This window comes from Colletotrichum truncatum (genome assembly GCF_014235925.2).
Source record: "Colletotrichum truncatum strain CMES1059 chromosome Unknown Contig_0002, whole genome shotgun sequence".
In the NCBI taxonomy this organism is placed as follows: domain Eukaryota; kingdom Fungi; phylum Ascomycota; class Sordariomycetes; order Glomerellales; family Glomerellaceae; genus Colletotrichum; species Colletotrichum truncatum.
This window is the reverse complement of record NW_027222399.1, coordinates 5,634,959-5,646,901: the sequence shown is the minus strand read 5'-3', so window position 1 is coordinate 5,646,901 and position 11,943 is coordinate 5,634,959. Positions and strand designations below refer to the sequence as shown.

At 54.4% G+C, this 11,943-nt stretch overlaps 4 protein-coding genes across 4 annotated transcripts; 2 read left to right on the top strand and 2 right to left on the bottom strand.

Moving 5' to 3' along the window:
* Positions 1-39: 39 nt before the first annotated feature.
* CTRU02_204500 (C6 zinc finger domain-containing protein) lies at positions 40-1,575 on the top strand (the record flags this gene model as incomplete). The annotated part of the gene is made up of 4 exons (XM_036720973.2): positions 40-405; positions 485-743; positions 812-1,090; positions 1,202-1,575. 4 exons carry the CDS (start codon positions 40-42, stop codon positions 1,573-1,575), a joined length of 1,278 nt encoding a protein of 425 aa, XP_036586957.2.
* Positions 1,576-2,251: 676 nt separating this feature from the next.
* Positions 2,252-3,304, bottom strand: CTRU02_204499 (RTA1 domain containing protein (7-aminocholesterol resistance protein); the record flags this gene model as incomplete). The annotated part of the gene is made up of 3 exons (XM_036720972.1): positions 2,252-2,506; positions 2,582-2,998; positions 3,092-3,304. The coding sequence occupies 3 exons, from the start codon at positions 3,302-3,304 to the stop codon at positions 2,252-2,254; spliced, it is 885 nt and encodes a 294-aa protein (XP_036586956.1).
* Positions 3,305-4,224: 920 nt separating this feature from the next.
* Positions 4,225-7,501, bottom strand: CTRU02_204498 (ubiquitin c-terminal hydrolase domain-containing protein; the record flags this gene model as incomplete). Its single annotated transcript, XM_036720971.1, has 2 exons — positions 4,225-5,145; positions 5,195-7,501. 2 exons carry the CDS (start codon positions 7,499-7,501, stop codon positions 4,225-4,227), a joined length of 3,228 nt encoding a protein of 1,075 aa, XP_036586955.1.
* Positions 7,502-9,204: 1,703 nt separating this feature from the next.
* Positions 9,205-11,583, top strand: CTRU02_204497 (Vacuolar protein sorting-associated protein 27; the record flags this gene model as incomplete). Its single annotated transcript, XM_036720970.1, has 5 exons — positions 9,205-9,278; positions 9,329-9,461; positions 9,516-9,800; positions 9,858-10,641; positions 10,691-11,583. 5 exons carry the CDS (start codon positions 9,205-9,207, stop codon positions 11,581-11,583), a joined length of 2,169 nt encoding a protein of 722 aa, XP_036586954.1.
* Between the last annotated feature and the right edge of the window lie 360 nt (positions 11,584-11,943).

Below are 11,943 nucleotides of genomic sequence, written 5' to 3'. Positions count from 1 at the left end.
TGCTCGGAGGTGAGGCCCGAGTGCGAGGGCTGCAGGAGGATGGGGATCGTGTGCGAGTGGACTGGGCCTGAGAAGCGGGCTTTGTCGGTGAGAGACACCGAGGCTCGGCAATCGTCTCTGTCATCATCGTCCTCGTCTTCCTTGTCCACCACTCCAAGGGTTGTTCCAGAGGAGGACTACTGGCACTCGTGGAATCATGGAGGAGGGGTCGAGATAGACGAAGCGAGCGTCGGCTTGGGCGTGTCGCTGGGGAACCCGAGACATGCGCTGCAGAACGCTGGAACCGGCGTGGTGTTTGGGGCCGGGGACATGAGATTTCTTCAGCACTTCCTCCTCGACGCCATACCGCCTCTGCCTATCGGGGGTGAGGAGATATGGAGGGGTGCCGCGAGGATGGCACACGATGTGAGTGTGTCCTGATTATCGCACAGTTGGACTCCCCCACCCCCGCGTGCTGTGGACTAATGATGGGCGCTGCTGACAGTACGACTTCCTCCTCCACGCCATGCTCGGTCTCGGCGCCTCTCATCTTGAACTCTGCAGCGCGACTACAGGCGCGGCATCATCTAGCCAAGCGCTCGGCCACAGGGTCAAGGCCATCCAGGCTCTGAACGCGAGGCTGTCGAGCCCGGGGCTGTCCAAGGTAGACGGGGACGCGGCGTTTGCTGCGATGATGGCGCTCACTTTCCAGGCTTCTTACATGCCGGAGGGCATGTATGACTTCATATCCATGGTTCGGGGGTGTAAGTGACAGTGTCGAGAGCCCCGTTGCTTTACTGGTTTCTATCTCGCTCGACTGACCATGGACCAGGCCACGTTGTCGCAATGAAAGCGATGCCCAGCTTTGAGGACTCGGCGTTCCGGACGTTCTCGAGAGAGGAACACGTATACAACTTCAAACAGCAGCTGAGCACCAACGGTTCTTCGGAGGGCCTGGGTTCCGTGCAAGGCGACGCTCGGTTGGGAGTGCTGGTTGGGTTCATTGAGAACCTCGCCGCTCTCGCTCCTTTGTGCGGGAGTGTGTTGGAGGTTGAGTATCTGGCCGAAATTCGGAGGGTGATCCAGCTTACATTAGCAGAGTCTGAAGATGGTAAGTAATTCTTTTCTTCATTTTTTTTTCTTTTTGTAACTGCCTCTTGCCTTCTAGACCGAGCGTGATGAGTCTCTTGTAAGTGAAAACCCAGCTTACCTGCGGCCACAGCATATCCCACGTTCACGGCGATTTACAACCGCTTTGCTACAATGAGCCACCAGGAATTCGTCCATTTCACCTCGCCAGATAACCACACGGCCCAGCTCCTCCTCGCGCACTTCTTCCTCCTGGCCTACGTCATCGGAATGGTGGGTTACCGCATCGAAGGGGACCGGGATGCTCGGCTTAGAGAGCGGGTTACTTTGAGCTGGCTCGAGAAGATCGCAAGAGGCTTGCCGGGAAATCTGCGGCGGTATATGAGGTGGCCCCTGGAGTTCGCGAGGAAAGCTGTGGACAAGGAAGACGCCGGCTTTAGAGTGGCGGAGAGTCAGACGTGGGTTGGAGACGTGGGTGGTTCCTTAGACCTGTTCTCAGCGGCGTAGGGCTGGGGGTTTGCGTTGACTATCACTTGGGCGTTGCTCACGCGAGTTTGAGCCCTTGGATGCATCGGTTAGATTTCGGTCCTTAGCAGGCTGTCGTCAAGATGCGGTCGATGGATCGGAGATTGCTTCGGCTGAGGATACTAGACACCAGACTCACGCGGTTTTCCAATGCTTGGATGTGATTCGAGTATCAAAGATGCTTGCCTGGCAGACGGCCACCGTCGATTGATCCCGCCAGCATTAACCAGAAGGGTCGAGATGGCAGACTTTGTCAGTCACTTCAACGCCACCGGTGCTATTTATTTCTCGCTACTGTCTCTGTCGCGCGTCTTACTGAAAGCTTCAAGACTGATTTTCAACATGATTCGTCTCCTTTTTTAACCAATGACCTGGTTTGCAATTGGTATCTTGGGTTGTTTAACAAGGAATTCTCTCGATGGGGAGTAAGGGTGAAAGCTACAAGTTTCGAGGTCGTAGTTGAGTATGCAAAGATCCGAACAAAATAAATATTGTCTTGGGCGTACCGCAAATTCACTACTCTAATTTCCTAACGCCATTGTCTCACATCTATTCCTCTCTCCACACCTCCATACTCTACCCTGCCGGTTCTCATAGAACCCCCAAAGATCACCTTTCCCGCCTCACCAACGAGATTGTCGACCTAAGAACATTTTGCTTATACGGCATTTTCTCCGCGAGAGCCCTTCCCAAATCGCCTGGACGTCTTCCGCATCTCGAGATCCTTGTGTTTCTTGGGCGACTTGATCTTCGCCCCATTACTACCGAGATACTTGCTCGGGTGCCAGACGCAGAACACGCCGATGGCAATCAGCATCGGCAACGTCTCGAAAACCCAGAAAAGCCATTCGTGGCGGAAGGCGTAGCCGTCGGTGCCCTCAGAGAACTCGGCGACTCTGTAGATCGAGCGAAGCTACATTTACAATCAAAATATTAGCGAGCGAACCTATCACATTACTTCCCGGGATTTCGTAAAAATAGGACTCACCATGATAAGGGAACTACTGGTGTAAACACCCTTCAACACCAACCTCCACCCTGCCGGAGCATCCTCGACCTCCATCCGCCGCGCCAGCACGTGAAACCTGACGAGGACACATAGGTACGTCCCGAAAGCAAAGGCCTGAAAGCTCAGTCCACCGATGAGGATGTAAGTGCCGATTCTCCCTGTGTTGCCGGTCCAGTTGTCGGAGCTCGCGACGCCGGACCCGCCACCCTGCACGAAGAAGGACAGGATATCGCACGAGACATACAGCCGCGTCAGAAATCGCGCGGGAAGCTTAAAGACGGTATGGTGAGACGGAGGAAGAACGGCTCGGATGAGGCGGCCGATGAGCAAATAGTTTCCGGCAGCGACCAGTACGGGTGCGAGGACCGTCCAGGTTAGGGTTAGGACGAAGGGGGTCTGGGCTTTGTTAGTCTGTTGTCTACTTCTTCCCTCATGATGCTCCCTTAATAAAGATGGACCGGGGAGGGGAAAAAGACAGCTGCAGCTTACAACTTGTGTCTGGTTTTTGACGGAGTAACATCTCACGGAGTAAGCTGCGACCTCAACGGCCGCGCCGACGACCACGGCGAGGAAGAACCACGCGCGGTAACGGATGACGGTTAGATAGAAGAGATGGAGAAATATGATGCCGTAGAGGATTGAAGCGATGACCGCGAGAGGGAAGAAGGGGGTGTATTGCCACACGATCTCGTCCGAGGCCATGACTACTTTTGAAGTTTGTATGGGTGCGCGTGTGAGTGTAAGTGTAGTATCGATAGGAGTTTGCGAGAATTTCCAGCCAGCTTCAAAGAGACGAATGAGAGGAAGTAGGTATTTCCAGACTGTATGATGAAGATCCTCACGTACAAGAAGAATTCACCTCTCAACCACGGAACTCCCTCATCTCTTATATCTATCCATCGCCTGCCATTCAACCCCCTCTCGCCGCAAAACAACAAAAGCTGTGTAAAACACATCTTCTCGTGAATCCGACGTGACGAAAGTGCAATCCGACGAGAGCCACAGCCGACGTATTCATCATACATCCGGTCCTCGAAAAAGGGGGGGCATCGCAGTGGTCGATGACAGCCGGAGAGATATAAGCGCGGGTGGCTGAAGGTGCAGCGAATCCGACGAATCCGACGGAACCGACGACACCACGTCAACGAAACCCGACCGTCTTACCTAGCTTAACCACTGAACAAAGCAGTCACATCTGCACATTACACGATAAACCGCCAATGATGTGGCATGAAAAGTGTCGCAGGTCCAAGACAACCCAGAATATGCGATTCTCATTTCAAAAAACAACAACAGCAACAACTATTCTGTCGTAGCCTCGTCGCGAAATCCATTCGTATAGAAAGACTCTGTCCGTCCCTCATGCGACAGGCAAGACCCCACCAGACGCCATGCTTTGGAGAAAGCGCTTGAAAAAGATGTAGAAAAGCCAATCCGCAGAAGAAGAAAAAAGAGGTTACATCGTTTCATGCTTTCAGCAAGCGCCCGCAATCATTTAGTTCTATATGAGTAAGTCCACCCTCTCTCCAATATTCCAGAAGAATCAAGCATCGCATGTACATCTGACGTTTCTTTTTTTTGTAACACCCCCAATAGCTTCTATTACAACAGCAATAACAAGATCATCGTCTAGTCCGGCCTTGCTTCCTGCGGAAGAATACGAGGTACGGCACGTCGCTGGTGCCCTTTTTGAATACGTCGCGACTGGCGTCGGATCCGCGCCCTGTGCCGTCGATACGCACGGGCGTCACACGCGCGTCGCTGATGCGATACCAGGCGTGCGGATCTGGGTTCTGCGGCTCGCGGACGTAGGCGTAGTAGTGGCCGCTGGTGATGTTCGTTCCGGTGTGGATGATGACGGCGTAGCACTCGTAGTCGAATGGGAGCTCAAACTTTTCGTCAAGCGGCGGTCCTACCGTGTTGCGCTCCTCGGGCGGGATGAAGAACGCGTCGAGATTGAGATTGTTAAAATCCCATGTGATCATGTCCCGCTTCTTGTGCACTTGGAGGGTGGAATCGTAGTCGAAGCGCCTGAAAGAGAGACACAGGAGCTCCGGAAGACGCGCTAGGGCAATTTGCTTTCTTCCCTGCACGTTCATGTTGCAGTTGTCGCACTTATAGTCGGGGAGAGTCTCTGGCTCAATGTACGACCGCATACAGTCCTCGATCGTCTGTGTCCCACCGTTGATCGGTACTGAGATGAAGTCGAACGTAGCCCAGTTGTATGTACGGTTGTGACATCTCGAGCACACCACAGTTGAGAGCTCCAGGCCGCGCCAGTACTTGTCGACGATGGAGAGGTTAGTTTTCGAGTAATTGCCCCACCACTCGTAAGCCCCTTGAAGCATTGACTTGCCGCCCTTCATCTGTGGTGGTATACTCGACTTGTCGTCTCCGCTACGGTCACGTCGCATGTTTGTCTCCTCGTGAAGGTAAGCCATGAGCCATGACATGAACTCTTGGGCATCCTGTTGCCGATTGCCGCCGAATTCGTCGCCCTTATCCTTGATTCGGCTCTTTTCACAGACTGATCGAGAATAGTCCTGTACTGGGTCAGTAATTTACAGTGAGAATACAGTAAGAGAAACTTACCATCAGTGTCTGCGCCTTCATGACATCAAACTTGCCAGAGTCTAACCAATGGAACAAGTTGGATAGGATTCGCGACATCAGTTGGGGCGGGTCATTCTTCTCATCAGCCTTCTTGGGCACCTTGTACGTGTTCTGCCACTCAAAAGTAGCCAGCTCCTTGCCGAAGCCCGGTGACATCCGTAGTGCTTGAATAGAGCTGTTGGCGTAGCACCACACGCCTGGGTTGTTCAAACCAGTAATATGGTGGCCATCTTTGACGGTATTCGTCACCGAGGGAGAATCGGGACGAGCCAACGGGCCCTGCTTTAAGTTCCGTGCCTGGGCTGGGAAAGAAAGGCCCTGAGGAGCTTCGTGGTCATCCTGCGTTTGAGACAGGCCACTGTAGCTCGGACGAGGTACGGCGGGAGCTGGCCGAGTGGGCGGCGATGGCAGGTCTGAGTAGATATCGACGTGGTTCTGACCATAGCTGTGAGTCGGCCTGTCTGGGCTGACTGGTGACTGCATCGATTCCTGCTCAGTTGAGACGGCAGGAAACCTTCGCAGAAACTCCTCGGTGCTACGCACATGCATGAAACCAGGAGACCTCGCGGTTTCGAGATCGGCGTTGTGCAGTGTCTCCTCCCATAACTTGACTTCTTCAGGCTTCAACGGCGTGACCTTGTACTGCCTGTTTGGCTTCGAGATGGAGATTGTGGGTTTCAATGGAGATCGGATGCGGGGAGCTCTGACAGCACCTGCCGTTTGCGACGTTGCGAGAGCGCTTCTCCCAACCAGATCAGTCCAAGCATCCAAACCTCCCTGGAGCAGTTTTGGAGGGTTCTTTAACTCCTTTCCGTAGTTGAAGTACGTTAATGCTCGCTGGAGTGATAGTAAAGCCGCCGCGTCCATGTCAGGGGAAATGTATCGGGGGATAGAATCCGAGTCTTGGTCATGGAATACCACGAGGTCGAAGACATCTCTCCTCTCAAAGTGGTGATACTCCTGCGCTGGTGAAAGCACCATACTCTCGGCGATCTGTTCAGAGGAGATATTTTCTCTCAGGAGAATGCTGGGCTCAATGCAAATCACGGCCTGCGACAAAATGTGGCCCTCGTCAAAATCATCTCGACTTCTAACGTCGATTATTAGGACTTGGAGAGTGGCCGAGCCCCGTCTTGTGTAGTTCATTAGATCTTCGGCAGTAATAGTGTCGCCCTCGGGGATCGAGATGCTAGGGGCTCTGACAGGGACAGAATTGGCATTTGGAACGGGATGGGAAGGCGCGAAGTAATCAGAGGACTTGTTGCTATTGGCGAGGACGGTGTTAATCGTGGCTGAAGAACCCGTTCTGCTGAACAAGCCGCGCGGCGTACTTGAGGGTAGTGAGGCGGCTTCGTTCGATACGGTCCCCCTAGCTGGGCTGTAGATGGCGTCTGGCATTTTGGGAAGGTCCGGAAGATTCGTAACCAGTGCCACCTTTGGTTTCTCGATCGGTTCGGGGGTGGGCATGGCCCTCGGTCCTGCTGGTCTCGGCGGAACGATGGGATGCGTTCGTATACGGGGGTCCTGACCGGGCAATGGTACCGGTCCTCGGAGGTTGGCGAAGCGGGCTGCCAGATCTTCGGTGACCTTGCTCTTGCCACCGGGAGCTCCAGTGCCCGAGCGTATAGAGTTCCCGAGCAGAGCCTGTGGTTTCGGCTGGACCGTAGGCTTAGACTTGGGAGATGGTGAACCATTGACATGGGTTCCAGCTTCAGACCTCGTGGGGCTCATAACCGGCGTACCCGGGTGACCCTGCGGTGTCATCGGCCGGTTCACTTCTCCGTTGATCATGGAGGACGGTCGTGAGGTCGTGCGCTTGACGCCAGTCCTCTGGTTATCGGCAATGATATCGGCCTTGATCTTTTCAAAGTTTCCATGCTGCGAGTCTATCTTTTTCATGAGCGCGGTGTAAATGCGACTCATGTCTCCGTGGCCGCCCCTGACCGACAGAGCATCGGGGTGCTGTGGCACGTATCTGACAGCAATCAAGGAGGCTTTGATATATTCCTTGAAGGCCAGATCAGGTCTACCAAAGTCGCGAAAGGTCTCGGCTTGTCGCATGGCATTGTCGCCCTTCTCGAGGATCTTGCGCAAGGGCAGTTTCATGTCGACATCGGGGGAGGCAGAGGTGAGGTCGTCGATATGGGGTAGCGGGGGTTTGCCGCCGCGTCCGGCAGATGCCCCGTCTCCTCCCATGGCGAAGGAGTGTAGGGCGTTGCCGCTGGGCATGGCCGAGCCGCCACCACCAAGAACGGTTCTGGTGGCTGAGGAAGCCGTCGAACTCATGTGAAGGAAAAACAGTGTCTTGGGGTCGGATGTAGAGGTTGGATCATGTCGTTGCAAGCGCAGCAGCTCGAACAGAGAGAGCAGGAGCTAAAAGTGGCGATATGGAAGAGAATGAGTAGCGGTGGTGGCGGTAGGAATCGGAGGAGTCGAGGTACGGAGGGCGGGACTCGGAGGCAACGACAGTCGGCGGCGGGTTCGTCATGAGTGGCAGGTGGCGGCACGCTTTAGAAGGCTGGCCGCGGGGGGCAGCAGGTTCGTTTATCTAGCTTCTGCAGGGCGGGTTGGATTGCACATGATTTCTTTGAATGGGGGTTGCGCAGTGGAAAGAATGGACAAGAAGAGAAAGGGTGTCTTTGACGAGCGGTATGTATGTGTTTCCTGCGTGGTAGTGCAGTCTTGGGAAAGGAAGATGGTCCGTGGTGGAGGGACAGCCTCGTTGTCGCTGGGCGCTAACAGTTTCAACAATGGCAAGACATTGTGGAGAGGGAACGGTACTGTTGCAGCGGGTGTGTTTTGGGGGGGCGGTGCGGTAGCTTATCCGACCGAGTTGGTACTATTATACTGTGGAGGAAAGGACGGGACCACTGATGCATCCGGCCTTTTCAGTGGTTCGGCCGCTGGAACAGGCGGGCAGTCCCTTCAGGGTATCGCACTGATTCACTGGAAGAGGAGGGGTGGACGGGCCAGTTCATCGTTCCAATACAGGGTTGGGCGGCGAATTGGACGCTAACTGAGGTGATTATTCCTTGGACTGGCTGACTGTGTCTACCTCACGGAGTACGGAGCACATGGTGGTAGTAGTAGTAAGAGCATGACTGCCAACTCAGCAATGCAGCGCCACAGCTAATATATCTAGACTTTCTGTGATACCCACAATGTTGTTTTTCAGTTGCTGCTTTACTTATCATCTCGTCCTGCTCCAAGGAGAAACACATTGTATTTACATAGAAAGTTTACACCAACTCCTTCGATGTCGGGTGCCTGTTCGTCTTGTTGGCATGTTAATGCCAAGTTCCCACAGCAATCTTGGGCGAGCTGGCAAATCCATGCGCCACACTGAGTCCCACTTAAATGCTCCCAACTTCGTCATCTTCTGGGGAAGCCGCCCAGCCGCTCCCAATTGCACTTCCTCTCATCTTTTGGGTTTAGCGCAGTTGTTGCTGGTTGTCACAGGTGCGATTGTCCTCTGAGCGGAGCAGCCGCGAGTCCGCAACGCCAGCCTGGAAGGCAGCGAATCCCATCCCAATCCCTGCCCATACGTAAGGTTAGCCCGTTAGCTAAGGCTAACTGCCTGACTACGCACTGAGCCAACGTAACGTAACCCACTCAAGGTCCAACGTACGCAGCAAGGTACCGCACCGTAATCCGCCCGCCTGAACAGTACCCTACAGACAGAGGCAAGCTACGCACTCGGCCTAGCCTATCTTGCTGCATCTCCAACTGAACGAACCACACGCACCCTTTCCGACCCCAAGGCTGCATCTGGCCCGGCCGACAGACACGCACACCAAGCTTTACTCCGTCGTCTTCCATCAATATCCCTACGCGCAATCCATTTAAACTGCGTTTCGTAATCCGAAAACGCCCCTCCATCGCGACCGCGCACAAGGCATATACACACACAATTTACATACCGGCGACGATCCATATCCGCTTGTTTGCTTCCAACCCCACCGATCCCACGTTCCTCAGCCGCCTTCACGATGATGGGCTGGTGGTCTAGCTCGGCCAACACGGCCCTGGACGAGCAGATCGAGAAAGCAACCAGCAGCAGCTTGTATGACCCTCGGCTAGTCGAACAAAGTCCTTATTCTAACGGTGCAACAGGGAGGATATCGCTTTGAACCTCGAGATCTCTGATGTCATCAGATCCAAGACCGTCCAGCCGAAGGAGGCCATGCGCTCTCTGAAAAGGCGCATCGGCAACAAGAACCCAAACACCCAACTGAGCGCCCTCAATGTATGCTTTCGCTGCTGCCTAGGCCACCTTTGACTAAGCTAACCTGGATGGCAGCTTACCGATACCTGCGTTAAGAATGGAGGCACCCACTTCCTCGCCGAGATTGCCTCCAGAGAATTCATGGACAATCTGACATCGCTGCTCCAAGCCGTTGGTCCCGCCGCCGTCAACCACGAAGTCAAGCAGAAGATACTCGAGCTGATACAGTCCTGGGCCATCGCCACCGAAGGCCGCCACGATTTGGGATATATCGGAGAAGTTTACAAGACACTTCAGAGAGAAGGTCATCAGTTTCCTCCCAGAGTGACCGTCTCCAGCAGCATGATCGACAGTAGCGCTGTAAGTATTCCCCGGCTCAGTTGCTGTGTGCAGAACCCATGCTGACCCAACCGCCAGCCCCCCGAGTGGGTTGATTCAGATGTCTGCATGAGATGCCGAACTCCCTTTACCTTCACGAACCGAAAGCATCATTGTCGAAACTGCGGCAACTGTTTCGACCAGCAGTGCTCGACCAAGTCGCTGCCGCTCCCCCATCTGGGAATTCTGCAGCCCGTCCGTGTTGATGATGGCTGCTACGCGAAACTCACCGACAAGTCTGTCAAAGGAGGCGGAACCTCCCCGCTGCCTCAGGACCGATCTCCCACCTACCCATACAAGACCCGAAGCACTTCTGCTATGCAACCGCGCAATGCACGCGTTGATGACGCATTTGACGAAGATCTGAAGAAGGCTCTCGCCATGAGTTTGGAGGAGGTCAAGAACTACTCCAAGGGCTATGTCGCTCCTACTGCCAGCGGCCCCTCGGATTTCAAGGTCAACGGCAGCTCATCTGCGCCCACAAATAACGCCGAGGAGGAGGACGAGGACCTCAAGGCTGCCATCGCTGCTTCACTGGCCGATATGGAGGAGCAGAAGCAGAGGCATGCCGCTGCGTTGAAGGAACAGACCTCGAGCTCTGGTCCCACGTCGACACAGCAGTTTTCTTTGCCCAAGAATGACTACGAGCTTACGCCGGTTGAGGCGGAGAACATCAACCTATTCGCCACCCTCGTTGACCGTCTGCAAACACAGCCCCCTGGCACCATTTTACGAGAGCCTCAAATCCAAGAGCTCTATGACAGCATCGGTAGTTTGCGACCGAAGCTTGCTCGCACTTATGGAGAGACGATGAGCAAGCATGGTAAGTATGATCTTGGCATTTCTAGTTCCCATCGTTAATATTCTGCTAGATACACTACTGGATCTCCATGCCAAGCTTTCCACTGTCGTTCGGTATTACGACCGCATGCTGGAGGAGCGTCTCTCGAAGGCGTATAGCCAACACGCTATCGGAGGATACAATCTCCCTCCCCCTCGTCAGCCCGTCAATGCCTACCCTTCCCTTCAAGCGAGTGCCCCTGGTCCTGCCGAGAACTTTTATACTGGTGACCAACGGATGGACTACGGCCACGTACCGCCACCTCAGGCCTACCCTCAGCACCTGCAACAAACACCCCAGCCTCAATATGCAACCTTTGACAAGCGAGCATCCCTTGCCGGACCCCCGGGAGGCCAGTACCCTCAGGAGCCCCAGCGGACAGACAGCTGGAGAAGCGGGGGCGCTCCTGTACCAGACGCGCAGTACGCGCCACAAGCACCATACCCTAGCGAGCCAACGCCTCCAGCAAACCACCAAAACCAGCCGGCTCAGCCCGCTGGGACGCCTTCCGCCGACCCCAACTCTTCCTATTACTTCAATGCGCAGCAACCTAGTGCGCCCCCGTCTGCTCCGCCTTCCGCAGACCCAAATCCCTCTCCTTACCCGAACCTTCAACAGTCGATGCAGTATAGACAGTCCATGTCTCACCAGCAGACGCCCGTTCAAACGCCTGCCCAGCCCGCTCAGCCTACACAGCAGCAACACGCTCCACCCCAGCAACAGAGCTACTGGCAGCCGTCTGTACCGCAGCAATCGGCCCAGCAGCCGCCGCCGCAGCCGCAGCAGCAGCAGCAGCAGCAGCAGCAACAACAACAACAATGGCAAGGCCAGTACAATGGCGGATATACCCAGGAGTCATACCCGACTGCGCCGCAAAACGCCCCTAAACAGCCAGCAGTTGAGGAGAGTCTGATTGATCTTTGAAAAGAGGTGGTCCAGTAGCATGCAGGTCTCTACATAGGTTTCCGGCGTTTCAGGGTCGCAAGGGTAAGCCAAGTACGTTGCGTTCTCGGGCTTGAGATTGAGCTGTAAAATGACATTTTGTTGGGCATCATGCATCCCTTGTGCAGGTTGTCGCTGAGAACAATGATCTGCGATCTTCATGTGAAGTAAGCGTGGCACGAGTTAAAAAGACTAATAATACCATTGCACGATAAACTTAACGAGTGTATAAAATCCTGCTGGTTGTCACTAAAAAAGCAACCTTGCCGGCTGAGTATTTTGTGAACAGCTGCGGAAAGCATTCGAGTGATTCATGAACCGTTCCTTATCTACTTATATAAC